The sequence below is a fragment of the Chaetodon auriga genome, chromosome 2 (genome assembly GCF_051107435.1).
Source record: "Chaetodon auriga isolate fChaAug3 chromosome 2, fChaAug3.hap1, whole genome shotgun sequence".
Lineage (NCBI taxonomy): Eukaryota > Metazoa > Chordata > Actinopteri > Chaetodontiformes > Chaetodontidae > Chaetodon > Chaetodon auriga.
Window position 1 is genome coordinate 12,178,015 of NC_135075.1, and position 27,280 is coordinate 12,205,294.

The following is a 27,280-nucleotide window of genomic DNA, read 5'->3' on the forward strand; positions in this document are numbered from 1 at the left end:
CTGACATGGGTGTTGTGGAGCCAAATAAATCCTCGTTAGCTGAACGGCTTGATCCAGCGCTAGTGCCAGACTTGGAGACCGCCCAAGCCACAGGACAAGGATCAACTCTCTGTGAGCATGAACCTAACACCCACACATTTTACTACTGGTTACTGCACATGAATCAACAGTTAACAAGTGTCTGACACATGTCTAAGGTGCTGGAGGGCTCGGGATATGCTGATTCTGAGGTTAAGACAGAATACAAAATTGGACATAATTACAGCAAGTCTGCAGTCAGCGTTGAACTTTGCACATGCGTGCTTCAGTTTTATGGTGTGGCCTTAATTGTTGAGTGGCTTGTACTCTCTAACCATGCAGCGGGTACAAAATGTATAACCGTCTAATGTGGAGTGGACTGGAATATTTAGGGAACGTTTGTTGCGAAAATTCTTGTTGTGGATGCAAGGCGGTGCAGGCAGGGGATTTAGAAAGCTGACAAGCAGTGTACAACACACTGTAGCTCTAGCACTGTGCTGACTGTTAGATCAATGCAGGGGATAAAAGGAGGGCTTGTGAGAGTGCAAAACACCTGATACACATTTGATAAACAGCAGAGCTTGTTCATACATTTTGTAAATTGTGGCAGGCACAATAAACTATGGTTTCAGCTCACATCTTTTTGGTTAGTGCTAAAATCTGTTTTTGACATTGACTCGTTATCTGTTAAAGCATTTTCCATTTCCCTTTTTTTTCAAACTTAGAGACCAACATAAAGATCATTTCTGCATAGCACAAACAGATTAGATAAGAGGTGGAGTAGAAATAATACAGCAATAACACTCTTTGTAATCTAAAAGTAAAATGTATTCGGAAAAGCTATTATTTCATACAAGAACACATGGTCTTGTAAAACAGAAAACAATGTGTACTGCTTGAAAGGCAGCTTCTGTTATATCACAAGAAATCTTCAATCATTTGCACAGCCGAGATCTGTATTCACCTTACACCCTGCGCAGGTCAGCCTCGTGTTTTCAGGCTGCAGCAGGAATGAAGAACGATTAGTTGGAAGAGGATATACGGGACCGGATGAGGCCCTCCTCTCTCTTTCCCTCTCCCCTCCGTATCTGTCGCCTTTACCGTGTTTACATTATAGACACACCCCTGACCTTCACCCAGGCCCCCTCCGCTGGCCCCCTCACACGCACACACACACACACGGCACCATTTACACCACATACCAGAGCTCCTATGTGCACACAACCGTGAATGAACAAATGTCATCTAAATAAATAATTGGCTCAAAAATGACTTTAACTTGGTGAAGAACGGAAAATATTTGCCCAGTGTTATCCTATAGTGGAGTTGTTTAATCGTCTATTTTTAGCACAGCCACCTCTCATGCATTGCAAATGTATGGCAAGATCGCCATGCAGCGGAATTGCCTCCCAGCCTACCACGGTACTGCAGAGTAGACACACCCCTCCAACACACACGCCTCACTGCCCACATTTGCAAAGTGTCAAAGAAATAATGAAGGAAAATGGTTAAAATGAAAGAGTTTGGCCCAGACAGAGCCCGTCTTATCAATCCAGCTGCGTGATATCGATGGTGGTGGTGTTGTGACTGATGTTAAATTCAAATGTGGGGCTCAAAGCCTGTAGCTGCAACACAAAGACACTTGGGTGTAAGAGGGAAACACGAGCTCAACGGGACGCGGTCCACCTATCGCGACGCCGCGTCGTATCTAATGTCAGCGCGGTTATCCCCACCTCGAGTGCCCGCTGATTCACAGATCAGAAGCGAAACGATGTTGCTTTAAACCTCACGCGGTCAAAGTTGTTTACCTCTTCGTTACCTCTGACGTCACGACACACCCCTGTTTGAGAGGGCGGCTCCCCGCCTTATGGGCATTGGAACCGGCCAAACAGAGCAGGACTATGCCGAAATATCACCAATCACAACACGGGACACACGCCAAGCCCACCTGTGATTGGTCACCGGAGGGGCTGGGGGGGAAATCCCTCTTTCCCGTAGAGTTCCTGAAGAGGGGGCGGTGCATAACAAAAAGTAATGGCCATCTATTTGGGTCCTGAAGAAGGAGGGGTATTTCTCGTCGGACTACCGTAGGTGTGATCGAGTTTTCTTCATGTTAGCGCGTACGTTTGCCCGTCAGTGATATCCAGTTGTGTCTCCGCCGTTTTTCCCTTTGGATGTTCGTTTGCCGCGGTCGCAAAACGGTTAATACGCTGGCTGAGCTTGGTGCCGCGTTTTAGGGTTAAAGCAGCCAGCTAGCCACGCTAACGCTAGCTACTACCAGCGCCGCGGTGTGAGCCAGCGTCTGGAAGGGCGGACGAGTTTGACGTTTTCTCCTCAAGTCTCCTCACATTTCTGAGTTTAGTTCAACGCGGTGCTCTCTCCTCAAAGCTAACCCACCCAGTCAACATGGAGGGGACGCTCTCTGCGCGGGCATGAAGACGACGGTAAACGGCGAGTAAAGAGGATTAAAGGCAATTCGGTCTTGATGGGGAAAAGTTGAGCTGAGGTATGAAACTCGCATGCACAGGAGGAATGCTAAAGTCGGGACTTGTGTTGTTGTAATTCCTCTTGCACAAGACCACATAAGAAACAGGTTTAGCATATATTTTAAGTGTGATGTTTAGCCGATGTGCTTACCCACGTTTCTCACCGTACTGTTGATGATACTACTGATGATGATAACCGTTGAGTGTGTTGAAATTAATTCAGTGTTACATAAACAGAGCAACTGCAGGTCAGGTAGAAGTCAGACCCCCTCAGTGACTTGAGACATGCCATTTTGCTTTTGTATTGAACAGGATTAACAACTTGGGATAAACTGAAGAAAGGTTTCAAGCTTTACCTGTTGTACAAGGGCATGCTAAGACCTCAGGTGAGAAATTTTTCTTTTGCATACCTGACGATGTACACGCACATACACTGATCGTTCGTTTAAATTGTCTGTTCACATGTGATGCAACCCTGAGTAGTGTTGCTTTTAAGTTTTTGCAGGGGATTGTTGCAGAATCATGATTTCACAGCTGTGGTTCTGTCGTTATTTTAAATACATTCTGCATACAAACTCATACATGTGGGGGGAAAAAACCTTTCAAAAATAAGGAACTAAGTCATGTATGAGTTATTATCAATACTGCAATTGATAAGACTGTAGCATCAATATTTTGACTCAATAACATTTGCCGTTTCTGAATCAGAAATATCAGCACTTCTAAAAACTTTGGTTAACTTAGTGTGACTTGTCACGATGTGACCTGTATCAACAACACTGGTGAAACTAATGGCCGTAAACTTGACTTGACGTTTTGTGTGATGAAATCTGCAGGACTGAATAGGAATTTGTCAATACAGTCATTTAGGTAATAGGACATTTTTCTGTCCAAATGAGAGCGTTATATCATGCCGTTACAGAGTGAAAATTCCCCCATAAATGATCAATTTTACCTGCTGGCTAATTTGTCACCCTCAATAACACGGTGTAATATAAACATAGATTTTAGCTGTGTTGGTAATGACATCATAAAATAGTGATAAGCCGCAGTGATTGCAGAATTCATCCCTCCTGTCATGTAACAGTTACACTTCACCTGCGTTAGGTCATGTACGGCTTCGAATTGGCTTCACTTTCACAGGCATGCACAGTTGCCAGGTAGAATTATTTCTATTTCTCCACGAATATTATTTTTACACCTTCTCACTTCATAGTCATGGAGAACTGAGCCGCTGGCTGATGATGACATCATCACTACAGAAGTGTCTTGTCTTTCTCAGGTCTGAAATTTAAACAGCCTTCAGCTCTTCTTCTCTCCCTGCTGCTCGTCACTTAAAAGAAAACCTGAAGGGACCAAATACAGCTAACAGCAAGGGATATATGCTCCTGCTTATTTTCCCAGTGAGCCTAGTGCTCTAACTCTCACACCTATCCATTTCTGTTTATGAAACAACTTGACTCTTGAAAAATAGCTGCTAGGACGTTGTTTTTACATTGGCCTGTTTTAGTCTCATAGACTTTGCAAACTTGAGATCAACGGTCACATATGTTCTGAATTTATAGGATGTGGAAATTTACAAGAGGACCTGTGTTATTTGGGACAGTACGGGAGACTTGACCCAGATGAGGACCAAGTATGTTTCAGTCAGTTTTCAATAAATTTGTCAGCACGACTGAACACAGACTTGCAACAAGAAACTCCAAAATGGGCTCAGTTTGTGTCATCACTGACGGTAACAGCAGCAGGTTTGTCATGGAGCTGTGTGCTGTGGTAATGGTACAGTCCGTTAGGTCTCGTGTACAGTGAAATACCCCGCCCCTCCCCCCTTTCGTGACAACAGTAATTGGTCGCTTCCTCTCACATGTAACCCTATAGAAAGAAAGAGGCTGCTGTACTAACTGTATAGACCCACTTGTATATGTACTCTGTGCATACATGCTGTTTGCCACATATGTTCAGTTGCCTTTGAGACTAATGAAGTGTTAACTTCCCCCTAATGTCTTTGGGTCCTCAATTGCCTCCTGTGGTTGATGGTTTCTAGGCCAAACACATCTCACAGGTAATATTTGTTGTATGTGGAGCGCAAGTCAAGCAGAAAGAATTCTTCTTGGAAAGCAAAATGTATGTCACTATTTCATATCTAGGCCAGTGGATGTACAGTAGATCCAGATTTCTTTTTTAAGTTATTTCAGTGTATAACTGGATCACGGATGAAATTTTAGTCGAATTGTGTATATGTATTTATTTTCAAAAGTTGACTTTTTATTAGAAATACAAATGCTGGTCATTTCCTTTATTTTACCCTTTTAAGAGAAGTATTTCCTGAAAGAGAGACAGCATTTTATGGAGGTTATATAACTTTGACTTGTGGGCTAAGTGCATTCGCACCCACCTCACCCACATGTCTGTTGTCTGTCCGGTTCTGTCCAGTTGGCTTTCCGCGTGCGCGACTCTGTGTGCTTGAGAATGTGCATTCTCTGTCAAATTCAGCATAGACATTAGCAGGACTTTCGGTGTGTGTTTGAGTGGGCCTCTCCCTGCCTCGTCTCTTTCCCCTCTCCAGAGTCCAGCAAGGGGCCCAGCATAAGGGGGCAGGCTGCCGTCACTGCCTCTCTCCCCTTGCAGGCCAGCACTGGGGCCTGAGCGGGGGTGGTGGTGGTGGTGGTGGGGGTGGGGGTGGTGGGGGGTGCAGAGACCATAGGGTTGGACACAGGACATGGGACCCCCCACCCCTTCCACCCCAGTTTAGCCCATCCTGTGTGGGGCACAGGTCACCTTGTCATGTGCTATTACTGCTGCTGTAACATGCTCCCTGTGATCGTAGGAAAAGAGCATGAGATAGGCCCATGGAGGCTGCGGGAGGGAGAATGAGAGAGGGAAGCGAAGGGACAGGACTGGACTAGTCTGCGCGGCCAGTTGTTTAGCTGCATTACAGACTCAGTTTGTCTACTTTGTTGTTGCAAGGTCCACATTGTCTCTTTTTGTCCATTGTTCTCTTTCCACTATCTGTTCTCTCCATGTATTGTTTTTTTCTGCCTAAGGAAATTTCTAAACACCAACCAGATTTGAATTAAACTTCCTCTGTCACAAATCCCAGATCATGTTTTCTTTTAATGGCACTTGTTTCCTTCACTCCCACCTTCCTCCTCCTTTGAAATCCCCCTTTTTCACCCTCTTTTCTGCAACTATTGTGAGCCTAGATGTACTCCAATGCGTGAATCACAAGCCCATGTCTTTCCATTGTAGACCCAGCTCTCTCTGCAGCCCAGGTCATTTCAGATCTGATTTGTTTTATGTCTCTTCTGTACTCGTAGTGACCCAGCCCGAGGTATGCAGTAAAACACATCGCCTTATGTTTTCTCCCTCCAACCCCCTCCACAACTTCTCTCTCTCTCTCTCTCTCTCTCTCTCTCTCTCTCTCTTTCCTCCTTTAAATCTTTCTCCCACTCTCTTTTTTTCCCTTTAAGAGAAACTTTTGGCAGCATGGAACAATTTCAGAACCATTTGTGGGATTGCGTCATGTGATGTGGACGGAGGATGCTCATTGGACTGTCAGAGGGCCTCTTTCTCCCACTCAGGCGTTCCACAGCGATCCCTCTCTTTCTTCCAGTGCTGTTATAGGTCTGGATGTGATTCCGACTCTGACTCTTATGTGTTGGGATGTGGTCTGTAAGCTCATTGCTGACATTCTTGGGACGTGATGCCAGAGGTTTTTTATTTCCCGCTTTCCCCTCTCTCTTCTGCACGTCTGTGCACAGTTAAAATAATCCCTCCTTGAAATGCTGTGTGGATCCTCCTCTTTACCCACTTTGTTATATCTTGTCCTAAATCAACATTTCATTTCAACGCCCAGGCACTAATGGCACCACTTAATTAGGTTTGTTCATCAGTGGGCATTGGTGCAGGGTGAGTTTTTACAATCACTTGATATTGACTTTGATGAAAGTTAATCTAACATCTGGGCTGCGGTCCAAATCTTTTTCACAGCTGAGGTCTCAATTATGTCTTTTCTCTAAGTAACAGGGCACCTGACAAGGAAAACCAATGGCCACTTTCCTGTTTGGTAATCGCATACTTAGACAATGGTGCAGCTTGAAATGAAATGGCTAGAACAGAAGGGAATAAGCTACCTTATGAGTGGTATTGGACTCCTGCCACGGTCCACCTTGGCACTTATCCCTGCATGAATATCTCACAGCAGCTCAAACTCACTGTAGATACAGTAACTGCAGCAGGGATACACAGACTCTATGTTCTAAGGACGACACTCATTGTACAACATCATCTGCAGGAGGTGTTACAATTTCTCATATTAGCGCTTAACAAGTCTCTGCTCTCTGTTCCTCGGGTTCACACCATCTGTAATCGAGACTTAATTTTGCATTGATTGACATCTAGTGTCAACTAATTAGAAGGTGCATGTTAGAGGAATCCACTCGGGACACTCGGATGCAGATGGTGCAAACGATTAACACTGATAAACGTGACGCAGGTTGTGTCATGCTCTGAGGACATTATGCAGAAATTGGCCGTATATTCCTTCATCTCTGCCAGAGTTAAAAATTTGCCAGGTGTTCATTAATAAATATTTAATGACTGGACTTTTTATGCAGTGCAGGTGAGGCTCAGGTTATTAGTAAGATATTCTTTTATATGACAAGACGAGTGGATTCTCTGACATGTTGATCTTAATTCAGTCCAGACCACCAAGAGCACCAGACCGTTTATCTTTGGAATTGACGACCTATCGACCGTTGAGCGTTATGGCTTCTGCAGACAGTGTCATGTCTTTAAATCCAACGTGGGACCGGTTTGACCGTCAGTCCCTGGATTATGAGACACATGCGTGCCATTTCAGCCATGATGTGAATAAATCAAAGGAGGAAAAGATGAGTCTCTGCACCACAGCATGCTAAGTAGCACTTGTTCTCCCTCCGCTAGTTTGTTGAATAAAAAGAAGGGGAAACTCCCTTGCCTCTCCACCAAAATTGGGGTAATGTCTTTATTTTGCAGCTTTCACCACCCAGTTCAAATGATAAGTTAGCGTCAGTTTGCGGTGCTGTGCATAATTACAGCAGGCCTCATCTCTTGCTCATCAGCCACTGCAGCTGTGTCACTTCCAGTACGCTTCCAGTGCACGTTGCTTTTCCTTCTTTTTATCGCCTGATCACTTTCTCAGAGAGAGTCCATCAGTTTTTTCTTACCTAAGGGTTCTTTATTTGCAGAGTGAACAGTGCAATCAGTGCCAAATGTGCTTATTTTACACTATGAGATCAGTTCTTCGTTCAGGCTTCTATCTGCAAAGAATTGCCGTATTATCTATACTTTTACTGGAGTTGAAACAATTTGTCAAGGAAGTAATCATCAGGTTAATCGAGTATATAAATCATTATTTGCAGTCTTTGTTATTCCACTTCTGGATTTTGTCCGACTCCCCCTTACGAACCCCAAAAAACTGAATAACTGTCCCGGTCTTCTGCGTTGTCGCTCATTGGTTGAGCAGGGGGGCGTGGTGGTTGACAGATGTGGTGTTGTCTTATCCGACCAATTTGTGCCTTAAATAAACGATAATAACAAACAACAAAAGTCTTTAGGATTAAATATATCCATACCAGTCCATCTCATACATACAGTTTAGTTTGCCACCTGACAGATGTTTCATTGTTGTGCCGACAATTGTACGTGCACACACTCAAACAACACATGACACCAAAATCAGCTCCTTCATTTTAAAAATGGGAGTGAAGAAACAGAAATACATCATACTATAAATGTGATTCCAACATGAATAGCCAATTGCTTTCCCCCCCCGATACTTCTCGAGATGAGAAGCTGTCACAGAGATGAGACGTTTATTTATATTTAGCCAGTAATTGAAGTGGCTTATGACTGTGTATTTATAGCCATCTTTTTAAATCACAAAAACTCCAAATCACAGGCTGTTTGTGTTGATGGCGTCTCTCTGGGCCGCTGCCGTGTGTCCGCTCCTCATCACTATTTCTCTCTCGTATCCACAGCAGCCAGCAGGACATGGTTTGTGATACAGAACGTCACTGTGACAAAGAGGTCACTCCTTCCCTGCTCGCTGTATCTATGCATGTATTTGTCTGTTTTTACTCCATCTCTCCAGCGTCTCCTCGTTTCCTCTCCCCCCCGTCCTGTTTCTCTCATGCATCCCTCTCTCCCTCCTACACGTCCATTCAGACAGCAGTAGATGAAAACTTATCTGAACTGTCTGTTAAGTGAGGCGTAATGGACACATAAGCAGAACATGCCTACCGTTGTGAAACGGTATGTATGTAATGGTTCAACTATGTAAAACGCTATGAAAGCACTCGCGCACGCTGTGACCACTGCTTTGAGGGGGAGAGAGCATAAGCCAGTGAGGCAGCCATCCCGCTCAGATGTAAGTTGTTCGTGTTCAAGAGATTTGTCTCGTTCAGCTGGTGTAAGCTTATTCCGACCCGCACTAGTCATGTGGCTGAGATGAGCTACCTTAATTACCCTCAGTAGCTCTCCGCTTCACATGGAATTCGTGCAACTTTCACGGTCATTCACGGACTGTGATCGTCCATGATCTCTTATCCTTTTATTCCTTTTAAAAACCCGAATGAAAAGAGGCTTTTTGACAAAGATCTGTCACAATCTATTGCAACTCCTACTGTGTCAGCTCCTATTAAAGTTAATTTGATGTTTCACGATTGCAGTCATGATATACATCATCACACGCGCTTAATCTCTGCACTGCTCTCTCTCTCTTTCTCTTTATGTCACTCTTTTACTGAGTAATCAGAAAGTTGTTACACAGCTGGATTCACAAGCTCATGCAATGCCAGAATCCATCGTGGTCGAGACAGCAGCGAGGGAAGCTACTGTAAAGTGGAAAAAAAATGGCGTCTCCTGGCGTGGTCAGTGTAGATTTTGCTATAGCATCAGTTGTATCAGAACCTGAGAGGAAAGAAGAGCAAAAAATGGCACTGAAGGCTTTTCTCCATATTTTCCCTCTTGGCAAGAGTTTCGCTCTGCCACTGCGTCATATGGTATGCGTCATATATGATCTGATTGGTTGAAGTTAGCTTGTAACAGACAGTGACAGATAGATGGTTCATCCAATTATTACCTGCTAAATATTTTTTGAAAGTTCCTTCCTTTTTCCAAACAGTTTCCGAGGACAGTTTCCCAGATGGCCCTGTGTAACAAACCATCTGGCGCCTCAGGTTAGGAAAGTTGGCCATATTGTTTAAACATTAATAACATGACAAGAAATTCCCGTCCCAAGTCCGAATATGGTTACCAGTCAAAAGCAGTGGCTGTTTGCTGTGTGAATAAATGCAGTGTATGTCATTGCTGTCTGAGAGTTTGTGTTTGACCAGTCAGTGATGTTATTATTGAATTTCATTGTTAAAGCAATTATTTAAATTTTAAAAGATGATATATTTTTAAGATTAGACTACAAGCTTGCTGATGAATAGTTACAGACTAATGTGTGGCTTCAAGGTCATATTGCACCAAAAATAGCTTTTGCCTTGTTTCTCCCAGTTTGAGTGAGTTTCTAATTAATCATGATCATTTTTTTTCCAGCACAACATTTTTATATCCAGAAGTTAGGTTTTGTCATGCTTTCATCAAGTTGTGAAATACTGTTTTCTTCTTTTGTTTTTACCATATTTCAGAGTAGGTGATTTAAAACAATCATTTGTTTGCTGTAATTACTAATATTGCAGGTTTCCTTCCTTTGCAACACATGGAGGCTGGTGGAAGTTTCTTGCTTTCCTTTAGACGTCGGCTTGACTGAAATGTAATCGACCGAAGACACATCCTGATAAATACTTAACATGTTAACAGTTGGTTGTTCTTAACATCATATTTCTGCCAAATATACACTGCTTCTGTTTGCAGGGAATAACAAATTTGTTTACCACCTGAGAACGTTTCAGTTCCAACACGTGGGACTTGATCAACAGTTGTTTGCTCCAAAAGTTTCTGGATCTGGATGTTAAACTAATACAGTCTGTGGCAAAGCGTAATGTCCCCCCTGCTGTAATGCGCTATTCAAAACACATGGCAGTGATTGTGGTATTGGTGAAATAGTTACGATCCACAAGCACACTAGCTTTATATGCTTCTTATCAATGTGGTAATTATGCATATTGGCTTCTATTAGCTAGCCATCAGGTGAAAAAAATCCATTCTTGATTTCCTGTCATAGAGCAGTATTCAACCCTGTAAGCTAATCAGACATCACAGCGTTACGCTTTTATCCTTCAGGCTTTATGCCAGTATAACGCATGAGACATGAGTAATGTTTTGCATTATTACTGCAATGGTAGATTTGATTGATACTGCCAAACGCTGCACACACAATATGTGTATCACTCAAGAGTGAGACATTCAGTAGATGCCCAAAACTGAAGACTTGTTTGCAGGCTTTGCGTCCCTGAGACTGGAATGAGTACAGATCTGGTCTAATAACCTTCTGCATTATTTAGCGCCCTCTCAATACTGCTGTGCATTTAGTGTAATGGGCTGTCAAGGCTGAATGCAATCACAGAGGACAGACTTCACTGATCAGTTGATGACAGTAGTGAGGTCAGCCTGTGTTTTTCCTGGTGGCTCACAGTGGCTGCGTATACATGCTCAAAATATTATATATAAAGACTATTCCTATGAAGCTGTTTAGATTTAGACTGTATATTTCACTAATATTCACATTTACGTGCAGCTATGCATACTCTGATCCCTCTTTCATTAGTTCAGTCACCTTCTTGAAAAGGTCAGTGTTGTGATATTTGCACATATCCGCAAACCTGGTGATATCTAAGTGTTTCCTGATGTTTAGCGGTAAGCGTGGCTCTTCTTCTGACCAGAAATGTGGGCTTTTGTATTGCACATGCATCTTTAGTCCAGTCTTGCAAACTGTTGGCTTGGCAATGCACAGAGCTCACTCCTAGACAGGCAAGAGGCCGTGTGTAGCAGTCAGAATAAGGCCTAATTCGGAAAATCCAGCAGGAATATGCTGTTTGCATGGCCCGTATCAAGACCTGCCAAAAGGACCAGCAGAGTTACTCACATTATTTAGGTTAGGTAGAGTGTGAGTGTGACCTGTGCCCATTCGTATTGCATCACCTGGATGGCAAGTTTTATCGTATTGTAAATAGCCAGCGGGCCTTATCTTGATGTGTCCACGGATAAACCGTATTGTAGCACTGTCACGGAGACATGAAATTTGTTTAATGTGATTGATGGTCGGTGCAGCTTTCATAGCCTGGTATGTCATTCTGAAGGACCTTTGACTCAACATGTGTGCTTTACCTCTGCATCAGGGACGTGTGAGAGGGCGGGTGGGTTTTTTTTTGTTTTACTTGTGTATAATGTGAGAAATCACTGCTCTGCTTTGAGTTTCCTTTATATCAACAGGAGCTCAGTGATGAAGCCAGGATGTGTTTTCTCATCAACCTCCGGGTTTCTCTGCGGTTTGTTTGTTTGTTTGTTTGTTGTATCAGAGTTCAGTCCAACCTGTCTTCTGTGTATATTTGCTGTCACTTGCTACCACTGCCTGTTGTGTGCATATTTACTGCTGTGCTCTACTGTAACAAACATTGCATCAGATGTTCCTGGTTGAAGCATGTGGTGCTGTGATACAAGACATCAACATACAGGAGAAGCTTGAGTCGCTGCTGTCCATGATGCCTGCAGCAGTAAGACGATGACTGGATCCTCTGTTTTCCCTTTTTTCTTTTGACCCTTTGTTTCAGTAAGCACTACATTGTCCTCCTAATAGAAGTGTTGAGGAACAGAATTTGGTTTAAAGGCACATTGTTCACGGTCATCGTTGAATTGAATCTAAAAACAACAGAAATAAGAATACAGTTGATGCATTTAAAGGAGAGCTGTATATGAGAGTTTTAGTGGAACCAGTGTTTTTTAATTAGACATGAGTGATGGAGTAATCTGTCAAAACATTTAAATTATTCAGCTGGGCTCTTACCTCATTGGCTGTTGATTTGTGAGTTTGTTGAGGTTTGTATCGGTTTAGTTACGCTGCCTTCCATCAGCCCTCCATCTCCTTCCATCACTTGCTTTGCTCTCATGCCGCAGTGGGAGCAAAGGAAGGAATAAGAAAGGAGCTTTGTGCAAAGGACAGTGATTGTTTGTTTATGAGGATGCTAGCCTTGTGGTGACATGCCTTTTTTTTCCGTCCTTCTCACGAGGCCGTTAAGTGAAATAGATACTCTGAGCACTAAGTAATCAAATGTAACCCAGATCCAGCGTTTTGGAGTGGAACAAGGGTTTTTCCACTTGATTCATATGGCTGTCATTCCTTGCACCAGGACAAAAACACTGGTGCTGACTTCACCTTCAAAGTGTAGACTGGGGACTTGGATTCGTCCTGCAGGAAGGGACACTGTTGGGTTAATATGGGGACAGGTGGAAAGCGTATCACTTTGCGCTGGGTTTTTACAACAGAGTTGGAAGAAAAAAACACAGGTGACAGATGAAACATCACTTTTATTGGCACATATCTTGTGAAGTGCAACACTGAGCAGATTATAACTTGAGAAAAATATTCTTAAATTTACTTCAGATGTCAAAAGTTGGCAGCCTGATTCGTGTTTTTTTTCCCTGTTTTTTCCTTTTGTGCCGATTGGTGGCAAAGTTATTGAGCAAGTGAACAGTTTGTATAACCAGGAGCTGATTTCATCTGTTTTTTTTTCCCTCTCTCTTATTTTTCTGTCTCCCTTTGCCCTCTCTTTGTCTAGTAATGGAGTCCACGGTTGTGAGTACGTCCACTCTGGCCCCGGAGGAGTTTGATAGGAACGTGCCGCGGATCTGCGGCGTGTGCGGCGACAAAGCCACCGGCTTCCACTTCAATGCCATGACCTGCGAGGGCTGCAAGGGTTTCTTCAGGTACACAAGTGCATATGCGAAGTCACAGGCGTGCTGTTAAGCAGAGACAAACTGACATATCACACACTAATTAGGCCTCGTAGCAGAGTAATAGATCATAATCACCCTGCTGAAAACAAAAACACGCACGTTCGCCAAGTTGGCACACATACACATTAGTGTACAAACACAGGTGTGAACTTGCATACATAAAGGCCACCCCCACATACACTCACACATTAAATGTAATTACCACCCACAGTTACATAAGAACACACATCAAACCACAGACAGCACTGGAGTTCACACTAATGCCCAGCAGCAGGCAGAGAATACAAATGAACTTAACCTTATAGTTAATGCCTCAGCTGCTGCCTACTCACTGATACACACAAGTCTCCAGTTGAACTAAAAACAAAACTAGAGCGCGTCATGATTTTTGTGAGCTTGTGAGCGTGTGTGTTTGATGTATCCTCCCGTTTGCGCGGTTCCTCTCAGCAGTGTTGATATTTAAAGGGAGAGGATTAAAAAGACGGATGTTTTCATAATCTACTTCCTCGTCTCAGCTGGCCCTTGTTTGAACTCTCTCCGTGCATGCTTTTCTGTATGGTTTTCCTCACATCTGTGTATAATTGTTCATACATGAATATCCACCACTGACTAAATCATCTTTCTTTGCGTCACCGTTTGGCACGGCTCGTCCTTTACCCCGGATTCCTTGGCACTCATCCATATTTATGCTGTTTCACTCAGTCCCAGGTTTCAAGGGCAAAAATATTTATCCAGTTCTACCATGATTATTTGTGCAAAACACTTTCAAAGGTGCCACAGGGTGATACACACATATATATAATTTACTATATATATATAAATTACTATGCACAGAGCTCCATTATCAACATAGTCACACTGCACATGTTCACACACACAGAGCCTCAACTAAATTCTTGATAATATCTTCCGTTTGTAAACTGATATAACTGTGTGTATAGCTGACTGTGAAATATATGGAATTCTTTCAGACGCAGTATGAAGCGCAAGGCCACCTTCACGTGTCCCTTTAACGGCAGTTGCACCATCACCAAGGACAACAGGCGCCACTGCCAGGCATGCCGGCTCAAACGCTGTGTGGACATTGGCATGATGAAAGAGTGTAAGTATGACAGGTGACCCACATGTCTTCAGGGCAGCGCTCTAACCTTAAACTGTGTGATTAACTGCATGTATTTAAATAGTTGAGTTATTCCAGGTTAAGCCCAGTGTGGCTCTTTGGGTACTTACAGTAAATGATTATACTGATGAGGATGAATTGCAGGATCGTATAATTGGGTGAAAGGTTTCTGTGACAAGAGTTTTTGTGGTTACCCAACACTGTTGATTATGGATCAAACCTGCGCCCTGGACTCATCTACGACAACCATCCCACATAAACAAATAAGAATAGATGAAAAGTAGATTACAAAAATCGTATAATTGCTGTATCTAATAAAAAAAACTACTGTATATGAATGAATCTACTTTTCTTGTTGTTTCTTTTGGTTGGATAATAAAAATTTACACAACTGCTGTTTGCAGTTTTAGGGGCCTACTGTCCCTCTTGTATATATTATGTAATATTTGGGCTGGGGTCAAGTATCTCTGGGTCTTTGCCCCCATTAGAGTGTTTACATATTCTATTTGAGCTAGTGGAGCCTCCGCACATTGTATACAGTAAGTATACCCCATCCGAAGTTTAAACACTCGCTGCTATGTACAATCTAGCGAGGCGTCTTCTTTCCACACAGTCGTGTTTGTTTTCATGGTCTGTAAATAGTAGGTACATTTTTTTTCTGGGTTTCTCCTGATATCCGGATATTGTCCACTGGCCTCTTTTAAGCAAAGGCCTCTCACTTCCAGCTGAATGTTCTCTCCACAGAGTGTTTCTGGGAATACCGCAAAAGTGGTGGCACCGACTCTGTGATTTACTGTATGTGAACAGGTGCCAGTGGCGTTGCAAAAACAGCAGCATGTTGTTGAGACCCAGCTCTCTCTCTGTCTCCCTCTCTCTCTCTCTCTCGGTCTCTGTGAGCTAATTCAGTGGTTAGAACAACAAGGAGCGAACAGAACAAAGACAATGCATTCAGTTGTTCGGGGCAGCGGGGGTCTCCATATGGACTCGTCCCCTCCCATTCTCTTCCTCTAGAGAATAACAACCCCACCACCACCACCACTCCACCCAACACTACATTGACATAGCTGTCATAACAATGTAAAACATAAGCATATACTGAAAGGCTGTAATTTGCTCTGCCTATGGCGTATTGGTGTGCTTATTCAAAAAGCGTGTTTTCCAAGCATGCTTTTCCTGAACTTTATCTCTCCTGTGTGTTTGTGTATTTAATTCTAACACTCTCCCTCTTTGTCTTTTTACACTTGCACCGTCAGTCATTCTGACAGATGAGGAAGTGCAGAGGAAGAAGGACCTGATTCAACGGAGGAAGGACGAGGAGGCACAGCGCGAAGCGGAGAGGGAGGCGCGGCGGCCCCGGCTCACGGATGAACAGAGCCAGGTCATCGCCACGCTGGTGGAGGCGCACCACAAAACATATGACGACTCCTATTCTGACTTCTGCCGCTTCAGGGTTTGTTCATGAACTGTTTACATGTTACAGAAATGTAAAATATTTCAACATCACCAAACATTTCCCTCAACTGGCTCATCACTCTGGTTTTTATGTTTGGTGACTGGACCCTTTTCTCCTGTCCAGCCTCCTGTGCGCGAGGGCCCAGTGACGCGTAGCGCTAGTAGAGCTGCCTCTCTCCACTCACTCTCTGACGCCTCCTCTGACTCCTTCAGTCACTCTCCAGGTAAGAGACACACACTGTGGAGACTTCACTTGAAATCAAGAGAGAACGACTCACAAGGGTTAAAGTTGAACTAGTTTGTCCTGTACTAGTTTGTCACCCCTAAAATGATCCAGAAACAAATCTTATACTGGAATAAAGAAGAATAAAGTGTGTCACCTCACTAGAATTGATGTATTCAAGCATAACAACCTTTCAGTAGAAATCATCTCACACATTTGACACACATTTTGAGAAAAGTAATATTGAAAGAGAAAGAGTTAATGCTTGACTTAAGACAGGTATTTTTCCAGCTCAGCTAGACACATATTGGCTCATGCGATCTGTTATGCTGCTTTACTGAGAATCCAGTGGAAATTCACTGAATAACCTGTTCTCCCCCTCAGACACCTGACTTCTACTCGTAAACATCAGTTCTTTAACACATCTGTCACTCACGCAGTGTACTGCCAACACTCGGCAGAGATGAATGACTCGAAACAACCCCAGTTGTTCATGCTTCACATGTTGTCGTAGCTGTCACCTGACACATGCTGACCCAACCCATGCATTTTCAGATGATCTTATTCATCGACAAGCCCGCTCTATTCCACCATTTCTCTTGGTTCTCTCAGGACAGAGTGTTGTTGTCGTGCTTTGGTGTATGACCGCTTTTCTCACCTTCCTTCTCCACTTTCTTCTTTCTCTCCTCCTCTCTGCTCCACTGTCTTCATCTTACTCGCTGCAGAGTCGGTAGACACCAAAATGAACTTCAACAATTTGCTGATGATGTACCACGAGCAGGGCAGTAGCCCCGACTCCAGCGAGGAGGAGGGCTCCAGCTTCTCCATGCTGCCCCACCTGGCTGACCTGGTCTCCTATAGCATCCAGAAGGTCATCGGCTTTGCCAAGATGATCCCTGGGTTCAGGTGTGTGTGTGTCGTAGTTTTGATCATCACTCTGCTTTAGATGTGAATATCTGAAAACAAACGTCTGGAAGCACCCAACGTATTTGGAGAATGTGACTCCTCGGCCAACAGGCTGGCAAAACAGATTGGCCTACTAATTCACAATGACACATGTGAGATGGCCAGAAAACATGTGTGTTAGCAGAAATGATTGCTTTGCAATAATGGCAACATGGTGCCAGTTGGGTCTCGGCCTGTGCTGTTCCGCGTAGCGTTGTGACCTCGAGATAGAGGAGAGGACACATATTTTATGAGCTTTAAAGTCAGAGGACTTTCTGTTTTATCAGATTTTGCTTGATGAGCTTCTGTTTGGATATATTAGAATAGACTGCTGGAATACATCCTTCGCCTAAACAAAGATGCACAGATGGGCGCGTGTTTTTCTTTATTTGCACGTCTCTGAGTGACTTTTTACCTGACTATGTGGTGAAGACTTTGAACACATACTTGTTTTCCTGCCTGATGAGTCGATACTGTGCCGCAGTGATGGCTGCGGTCTAAAGGCCACAGATTACTGATGACTGTATATTGGCAGATAACTGACACGTCGTGGAAAAACTCTCATGTGGAGTTGTTCCTTTACTGGACGAGGTTATACATTTGCCACAGTCATGTCGTTAGTGTGAAGTTCAGCCATTGAAGTATGTTAGTGGGTGATTGCCTGAACTTAGACAAAGGCAATCTTCTTGTACTGAGCAGTCACCTGTCAGACTGTCATGTGCAACCTTGACCTTGAAAATAGATGAGAGGAAATAGAATAATGTGCCTGTAGAAGACAGATGAAAGGCAGAATTACAATGGCTGTCTTTTTCATTGTTTCTTCCTCACCTTCCACACATGACAACCGTTGCCTTTTAGCGTGTTTGTCTCACAGTGCGTTGACAGGGACGAACGCTCAGTGTCTCAGGGGTCACCCCAAAGTCGAGGCCAAAACGAGTCGAGGCCTGTATTTCCTGAAATTTGCTGTTCCCACTGGCAGCGAGTGATGGACGTGGTCGGATTACCTTTGGAATGTTTGTCCACTTACGATGTGCTGCCTAAGCCCTGAATAACACCCCGGACCTGCTCTAAAGATCTGCAGGTTGTAGCTCATGTCTCCTGCTAGTTCAGCGGCTTCATTTTATTAACATTTAAAGGCATTTCATGCATGACTACATACAGGATTCTACTGTGATTTGACTTGTGTTTGTCAAATGAGTTTTCCATGCACAGGCACCAATCACAGCGTACGTCTACAGAGAATACTTTGATAAGTGAAATCATTTAAACACATGTCTGAACACACAGACTGGGCTGGTTGTTGGCTTGAATCTTTACTGGTTTGCCTGTTGCTGTATTAGTTGGCTGTCAAATTAAACATAGCCAACACTCCATGATTAAGATCATTTGAAGACTATTAGTTTAATAATTAACTGTTTGTGGTTCACTGACTTAGTAGGTGATGTCTTTCGTTGCAGGGAGCTGACTGCAGAGGACCAGATTGCTCTGCTCAAGTCAAGTGCCATTGAGGTGATCATGCTGCGCTCAAATCAGAGCTTCAACCTGGAAGACATGTCCTGGAGCTGTGGTGGGCCTGACTTTAAATACCAGATCAGTGATGTCACCAAAGGTGAGTCTAAACGCTGCCACGTGTACAGTTTGATGCCTATGAAGACAAACTGGTCTTGAGGCCCATGTGCATGAATGCTCAACAAAGAACAGGCACATGTTACACATTAACACTTCTTGGAAGCCTTAAAGGAAGCAGTCCGGTGTTAAGGAGGTGACCGGATCATTAGTGTGGAAGTATAGATAAGGTTACCAGCAGCGGCCTGAGCACACACCCATAGGAAAGTGATGCTAACGCACGTTTTCCTTCAAAACCAGTCTTACATATGCGCAGAAGCCCCTGTGGACACGGCTTTCATTTGCCTTTCAAACAAGACCCGTCTCTCTGGGCTCAACCAAAAAATGTCACTCCTGACCTGCTCACCACACAAAACAGCCACTGTCTGGAGCAGGAGGAGCAGCTTTGTTGTGCTTCTCTTAAAACATCACTGAATAGTTGACACGATCACGACTGCAATAGAAAAAGTTTCATCAATCCAATACACAACCCCAGCCATAAAATGAGGAAATGGCAATACAGATGTTAATGATCAATCATGATAATCAATGAAAGCTGTTGATCAGTATTTGTGTGACTTACATCTACATAAAACACAACCCCCCACCCCCCACCCCCTGAGAGATGCCATATGCACTCATCCACATTCAGATTCCCTGATTAGAAGAAATTGTCAGCCGCGAGAATTCTTCATTAAAATAAACCTGCGAACGCACAGCACGCACGAAAAGCACCGTCTCCAGAGACGACTCCAACAGGCAAAATGAAAAATTCATAGGTTAGAGGGATGGTAACATTCCCCAGAGGGCCTTTCTCCTGTGATGTAGTGTGGAGCTGCTTCTGTGTGCAGCGCAGACAGTAATGATGTGTGCCTCCTCTACAGCGGGCCACACTCTGGAGCTGCTGGAGCCGCTGGTGAAGTTCCAGGTGGGCTTGAAGAAGCTGAACCTGCGAGAGGAGGAACATGTGCTGCTGATGGCCATCTGCTTGCTTTCTCCAGGTATGCCAGGTCTGACTGTGTGGAGGAGGGAATATATAGAGGGTCATCATGAATTGTTCATGAGTGATTTGCTCCTTTTTTTTGTTCATTGTAGCTTTTATTGTGGCTAAAAACAGTCAGCGTAAACATTGTGATCAGAGATTATCCGAAGCATTGTCATCTGTCACTCAACAGAAATCACACTGAGGTGCAGGGCTAAGCTACTTGAGGGGTTTGCTGAGCATTAGCCCTCTTCTGCATACGCATTCGTGTATGTGATCTGCGTTTGCAGTACATAGTGCATGTATTATGCATGTACAGTATAGTTATGCAAGCAAGCGTGTGAGGGGATATTTGCATTCCTTTGTGTATGAGAGGCACCTCATTAACAATGCATATTTGTGCTCACCATGATCTAAAATTAGCAAACCACCTGACCAGAACGGTAGAAATCCAAACACAAGACCATATTTTATGTTCATTTACAGATCTAGTTCATTTCCTGGTATTATTGCCACAATAAAGACAAACTTTGTAATCCTCTGTTTTCCAATAGTGTTTTAACTTGAACAGTTAATACCTCTCGCTGTTTTCGCTTGTGTAACAACCATAAATATGTTAGACCGCCCAGGTGTTCAGGATCACGCACGGATTGAAGCTCTCCAAGACCGACTGTCAGAGACCCTGCAGGCCTACATCCAGCTTCACCACCCGGGAGGACGGCTGCTGTATGCCAAGATGATCCAGAAGCTGGCCGACCTGCGCAGCCTCAATGAGGAGCACTCCAAACAGTACCGCTCGCTGTCCTTCCAGCCGGAGCACAGCATGCAGCTCACCCCGCTGGTGCTGGAGGTGTTCGGCAGCGAGGTCTCCTAGAGGCCGCCTCTGAGCCTCAGTGGCGGAGACGAGAGTCCTGGGTGTCAAAATGGAGGGAGAGAGCTGAGGATGTGCTGGATGGACTAAATGGAGGTGTGGGGTATGAAGCGAGCGGAAGAGAGAAAGTGGTGTTTGAGTGTGTGTGTGTGTGTGTCTGCGTGTGTGGTTTCATGTGTGTCTTGTCTAAGGATGTCTATCTCGGCATAAAGGCCAAGGTTGTATGGAGAGCAAGCAGATGCTAAGAGAGACAGTACGTAAGGAAACTTTATATAATACAAATTAAACTATACATACAACTTCTGCCTATATACAGTGTTTCGTCTGTATTTAAATCAACAAACAGCTGCTTCAAATGCCTGGACATTTAGTGTGTGCACGTGACGTGCACACACCAACACAACAAGCATACTCAGTTATTCGTTTAGCCATTCAGTTGAGCTACCTCTTGGTTTTACTGGGGTTGTTTTATATTTACATCACCTATGTGAAACAGTCACTTTTACACAGAACAAGTTAGATACAGTACGGATGACACTTCAGTTCATCGGAGCAACAGCAGTGCCTGCACATTACTTTGACTTTTTGATGTTTCAGAGATCTTTTGTTTTTCATCTGCTTCTCTCCAAGGCAGCGTATGTATATGACTGTGTACAAATCAAACACACGCCTTTCACCTTTCACCAAAGGTATGGTCAACTACTTTCTCAAAAAAGCTTCCAGTACCTAAAAATAACCTTGCTGCTCCACGGCCCGTCTCACGCGTGCAGCCACTCGACATCCCAGCAAGTTGTCTGACTAGCCTCACGGCCCATGAAGGAAAATGTCATTGTTTAGGTTGACTGCAGAGTACAGGACATAGTCTGTAATTTTCGTGAGGTTTTGGTAGGACTTTGGGGTGCCTGGTTTTGAGGTGAGAATTAGCCACTAAATGTGTTAGCTGCTTTTACACTGCTAACTGTCAATCAAACCAAGCCTGCATTGTGGCTTGTTACTCTCTTTTGAAATTGTTTTTCATTCTTCTTCTCTTTTGTTCAATTGTTTATTTCCCTGTAAATAGTTAATTACTACCACATGTATCCTAAGCACTGTTATACCACCTTTTACTCAAACCTATGTACTAATACACAGTATCTATATTATCACAGATTTTAAAGGGCTAAGATGCCAAATTTAACTGGAATAGTAAATCGAGGCCAAAGCAAGGGGCCTGTCTTGTTAATATATAGCTGCAAACCATACTTGGAATAGATATGGATGTAATTTCAATGGATGCTTTTTGTTTTATACGTCAGTTCACCTTTAAAAACAATTCCATGAATTGTTCCTCCTCAGTATACCGTGAGCTCGGTGGGCGGAGAGCTTGGGAAGCTGCTTCAGACCTCCACAGATATCACACCCCTTTCATTTGTGACAGGGAAGTGGATTTTCTAGAATGTCAGAGGGCCTGGTTGCGTTGGTGGTGCGCACCTCTACACCCAGGCCCTCCTGTTTGATGATGTATGCTGCGCAGCCCTCTAGTGGCTGCATTGTGTAAATACCAGGTACATACATACTTGCATATACATATATATATATACACATATATGTGTGTGTGTATATATATGTGGGTTATGTTTTTCAGAAAAGTATATATAAGGCTAATTTTTTTCAGAAATATATATGCAAATACAATTTTTTTTCTCGATTCATTATCACTACATTCTGAAACACTATGCTCTTTGTTTGATTTTGATCATGTTTTTTTTTTTTTTTTTGGTAAGAATGAGTTAGGATTGTCTTAAACAGGGATTGCATGTGCGTTTGACTCAGTCAAATTCTTCTTTGTTTAATGGTGGGTTGATGTATTTGCCTAATTTCCGGGGTTCATTTTCAGAAAGAGTACAAGCTAAACATACTGTGCTGCTCTCTATAATATAAGCCATATAGATCACCAAGCTAGTCGTACACCTGATACATTACATTACATTGAAATGATGACTCCAGAGCCATGGGTACTCTCATTGTGTAATCCTCCTAAACTCATATGCTATGTATCCATGGCTTTTGGAAGATAAGCTTGTATATGAAAGGAACTCGTATGCCTTCTCTCTGCTGTCATCTTTGGCTTATGCTTCATCAGACAGCATCTAATGGCTTATAAACCAAACTACCAAGAGAATTTACATGCCTAGGTTTAGAGGCCAGTGATGTATGGCTTGCTGCATGTGGGATTATGGTGAATATATATATGACAAGACATGTCTTTTATATCAAGACATTTCCCCAAAGAGGTCAAATTTCTGTCAAGTTCACATGATTTCACTCAAAGGCAACTTGGCTCAAAGGACTTCATTCACAGAGATGATTTTTGTCTTCTGTTTGATGCGTGGCAGAAGTCATCTGTTGAGACTGTTCATGTGATCGGCCGTACAGGCCTCCTCTGTCAGACCAAGAGCCTCCTTCATCTCAGCAGACCAGGGCTACTCTGTGATCTTAGAGGAAGATGGTGAGAGAGAGCATATGTTTGTTATTGAGCTGAATACGTTCTCACAACTGCTTTCTGAGAAGTGGTGGTGGTTGTTGCTTTAATTTGTTCTGCCCACAGGATGTTTTTTCTAAAACCTACCATTGAATTGTACGACCATTCTCTGTCACTGTGGCTTTATTCCAACTCGTCTTCAGTCACTGTGACACTCCGCGAGCTGACAGTCGGGGATGGACGTGTATAATCTGCATAGCACAGATAGTTCTATAGTTTTGGATGCTTCCATAGCCGTGTCATCATAATTGAGTTTGGTTTTCTTCACGAAAATCATCGGGATTAGTTAGTATATATATATATATATATGTCTATCTATATATATATATAATTCTATGTGTCCCACAAATCTCCCTGCTGTGATTGAACTTCAAGGAGCTGAGGCTCGAGTGTCTTTAGGCAGTACCACTCATATGTATAGTATGTCAGTTTGATGAGGGGTATGATGTGCTTGGTTACTGAACACTGACTTTTGAAGTTTTGAAAAGTCTCCATGTTGATTTTCTCTGAATACATACTTCTGTATGTAGGTATGGGTTTGATTTTGTTCTGTTTTGTTTTTTGAGATAGAGATGCAGTGTTGATTTGTGTATGTTTCATACAGTGGGAGGTTTGGTGAACATGTAAGTGCCACGGGGAGAGTTCCCGCCACACAAGAACAGGGTAAAAGAGGAGTTGCTCTTGGGGATTTGAAAACCGAACAGGAAGAGTCTTGAGGATGTATCATCTCACCGCTTATTGAACAAGTAGATTTCAGTCTGTACCGCAGAGTGTCAGGGGAATTCTTACTTTATCAGAAAACGGAAACTCCCCGTTTAACTCTTTTATGACTGAATATATGATTAAATCTTGGGACCTTTTTCCCATCCGATTCCCCACCCATCACAATGTATATAACATGCAAATACAGTTGAATCTAACCGCGGTGCATCCCCAGAGCTTCCTGTTTGGTTTTCACCACGGTAGGCTGCTCAGAATCCGTAAGTTTCAAACTCTGCATTGTGGTTGTTCAAATACTGGAACTTGAAAACCATACGTCAATGGAAGTCGACCACAGATTAGATGGCTCCATCTTTGGTGAGATTTCCTCAAAATTGGCAACATAACACCGTAACAATGCCTGCAATACACAACTTATGGTACACTATCACCAGCAAGCTTTACAGGTTATCATGTTAGTAGACCTTTTTCAAGTCTTTTGTATAACTGTTGCCATTACAAATCCTGTCTGTAAAAACATGTGTGCTATCATTCATAGAAATCAGTAGGCCATCTCCCATGCAAAGGCTTTCAAGTCTTTCTCTCTCTCTTTTTTTTTTCTTTTTTTGTTCCTCCCAGTAGGACAGGGATTGTAATAGAATCAACTTAATGTAGTTCTTACAAAAAGGAGTGTCCACAATGGATGTACACCATAATCTACCTAAAAAACCTACCTCTTTTAGCTCAGATTTTGCTTTAGCATTAAGCATTTGCCTCTGTTTTTACTTTTGTAATATTTGTATTCATGTTGGTATTTATTGCTGTCTAATGAGTCATACTTCAATGATTACCTCAGAGATATCTCACAGATTTGGGAGACTCCAGCTAATGAAGTCATTCATATATATATATATATATATATATATTTTTTTTTTTTTGTACATTTTTTTTTTCTTCTCAGACTTAGCATTGCCTTTTTTTTAACGCACAAAAATACCAGGAGTGTTTTTAATATAGTGCCTGCAATCTGACCAACAGGGCTCAGACTGGCAAGGGTTCACGCTGCATTCCCTCCAGAAATGACATCCTTCTCTGCATCGTTGTCCTGTTGCCCTATGCTTTGGGATATCTTGGTCATTTTCAGCAACATGTGCAACTCATGTAGTTGCCATGTTGCTGATATCCTCTTTATCCATTAGAGTTTTAAAGGGCAAGCTGAAGTGGAGTGAATGCAGCCGCAAAGAAGGAACAACCTGAAAGACTTTGTGGCAGTAGGAGACGAGAGGTGTGTTTGCTCTCCGTTTGGTACTGTTAGCACGGTCTTTGCTCTATAGTACGCCATCCTTACCTTGTCCCCTTTGTTTGCCATTTCCTCCATACCCTCTCTGTGTCTTCGCCTCTCCTTCTGTCCTAAAGTCTGCCCCCACACCTTCATCATTCCCTGCCGATGTTTGGTCTAACAAGGGGAATTAGAAGAAGTGAAATCCTCAGTATCCATGCAATGCTGCTTTTTATCTCGAGCGTCACCAAGTCGCGTGTTATTGACACTACTTATGCAGGCATCGTCCAAAACGTCGGCCCCCAGCGGCGCGACTAGCCTCATTGGAAAAATCGTGTCTTTTGAAACGTACACAACTTCGTGGTGCTTATTGGGGGGAGGAAAAAAAAAAATCCTTTCAGATCCTAGTATCATTAACAGAGCAACTACTCACTTTGGTGAATTTAAACCAAGTTTTTTTGTATTCATGTCAAACTGCTTCAGGTAAACACTGAATGAAATAAGAGAGTTTTTATTGATCAGTGAATACAAGGAGGAACAAGTCGCCATGGTCACATCTACCATGAGCTGTGTGCCATAGTATGACCCTTTTTATGCAGGGGAGGGTGTTAATGAAGCTGGCTTCAGATGTTCCCCAGCTTAATCTGAGTGTGGGAAGGTTGTCTGAGTATGAAATTGGCCTCTTACTTAGTACTCTGTCAGCCACGTGTATTGATCTTTTATAAGGAGTAAATTTGAATTTGGCATTGAATTCTCACCCTGTATTGTGAACCAAAATCATGCCACATTCAATTAAAATGCCTGAACCAACAAAAGCACTTAATGTAATGTTTGTAACACATGCATACTGATGAATCTACTTGCCATAAACTGCCTGTGTAGGTCAGCATGATATGGCTCCAATTATCAAAAGAAAGTCACTTAAATTCTAATGTAATTGCAATTTATCCTTTGTCTCATTTTTTTTCAAAGATCTTTTTTCTATTATAAATTGGTGTTTATGTAATGTTATTTTTGTCAGATGTTTTGCAAATCAAAAATAAACAGTTGTACATAGAAGTGGGGTTCTGTGATTTGTTTTTCATCTGTTTGCTGTTCATCTTTAAACAATGTCAAAAAAGGTTTAGTGCACATTATGGAAATTTCTGATAAATTACTGCTTCTTGTCTTGGAATATTTAATATTTATTTGAATTTGCATTTCACACAGGAACATTTCCAAGTACACCCACAATGATGATGAAAAGGCACCCGTAGTTCAACTCCCACAAGACTCAACGTGTGTGCACTTATCACTGTTTTCAAAGAGAAACAATTTAAAACAAGACAGAACTTCATTTATCTTAACAAAACAGTGAAAGTAGAAAGTTAGAACAACTGGAGGAACTACATACAGATGTTCTATAACAGCTGACTGAAATGTATATATATGTATATGTACTGTGCATACTGAGTGTTATAACTATTTTCATGCTATCATGTGGCCACTAGAGGGCACTGTCTCTCATTACATGTGCCTGCACCCCATCATTGACCTAATGACCTCTCCGTTAGACGTGGAGCTCAGCCAGAAACAGTTGATATCTTTCAGGTCACACTGGACAAACCCACCACAGAGTTGTGGTGTGGGTTAGGGAAACAGGGGTCACACGTGCAGCAGCCTTCCATGAAGATATACGTGATATATGTGCAACATGTCGGAAGAGATTTGAGCTCACCTCGGCTCACATCTCTCCGGCTGGTCATGTATGGAGCAAGATTGCACGAGTGGCGAGGTGCAGGAGGAACAAATAAAAGGTTATCAGAGAAATCCAGTCATTGCACGACAGTTAATTGTCAGCCCTGGTACGACGCAGAGGCACTTCTTTTGCCTGCTGATAAGGTTGCGCTCCTGCGGTCTGCTGAGCCGTTGCTTCTGTGCACGAGGTTAGACGAAGGAAAAGAGAGGCTCTGGTTGCAGCAACATCCCTTAGGTGAGGCCTTTCTGGCTGCATTATCTCACAACAGAGCAACGAGAAACTGCTCACCCGCTACTTTTTCCACAGGGGATGTATTTCAGGCTGCACATGCTTCCATAGATAATAAGCATTACTGACAAGTAGCAGTCTCATCACGTGTCCTTCAGGTGTGTAAAAGTGA

The 27,280-nt window shown here is 43.0% G+C and overlaps 1 protein-coding gene across 3 annotated transcripts; it reads left to right on the forward strand.

Annotated features, from left to right (window-relative positions):
* LOC143335238 (vitamin D3 receptor B) lies at positions 1 to 26,201 on the forward strand. 3 transcript variants are annotated; one of them, XM_076754530.1, is made up of 10 exons: positions 1 to 111; positions 2,817 to 2,890; positions 13,268 to 13,415; positions 14,417 to 14,547; positions 15,819 to 16,015; positions 16,142 to 16,241; positions 16,966 to 17,146; positions 18,643 to 18,794; positions 19,675 to 19,791; positions 20,393 to 26,201. In XM_076754530.1, exons 3-10 carry the CDS (start codon positions 13,270 to 13,272, stop codon positions 20,644 to 20,646), a joined length of 1,278 nt encoding a protein of 425 aa, XP_076610645.1. In that variant the 5' UTR covers positions 1 to 111; positions 2,817 to 2,890; positions 13,268 to 13,269; the 3' UTR covers positions 20,647 to 26,201. The 3 variants fall into 3 exon arrangements, with proteins under 3 accessions (XP_076610645.1, XP_076610634.1, XP_076610626.1); XM_076754519.1 differs by lacking the exon at positions 1 to 111 and adding an exon at positions 2,059 to 2,105; XM_076754511.1 differs by lacking the exon at positions 1 to 111 and adding an exon at positions 2,112 to 2,524.
* Positions 26,202 to 27,280: the final 1,079 nt, after the last annotated feature.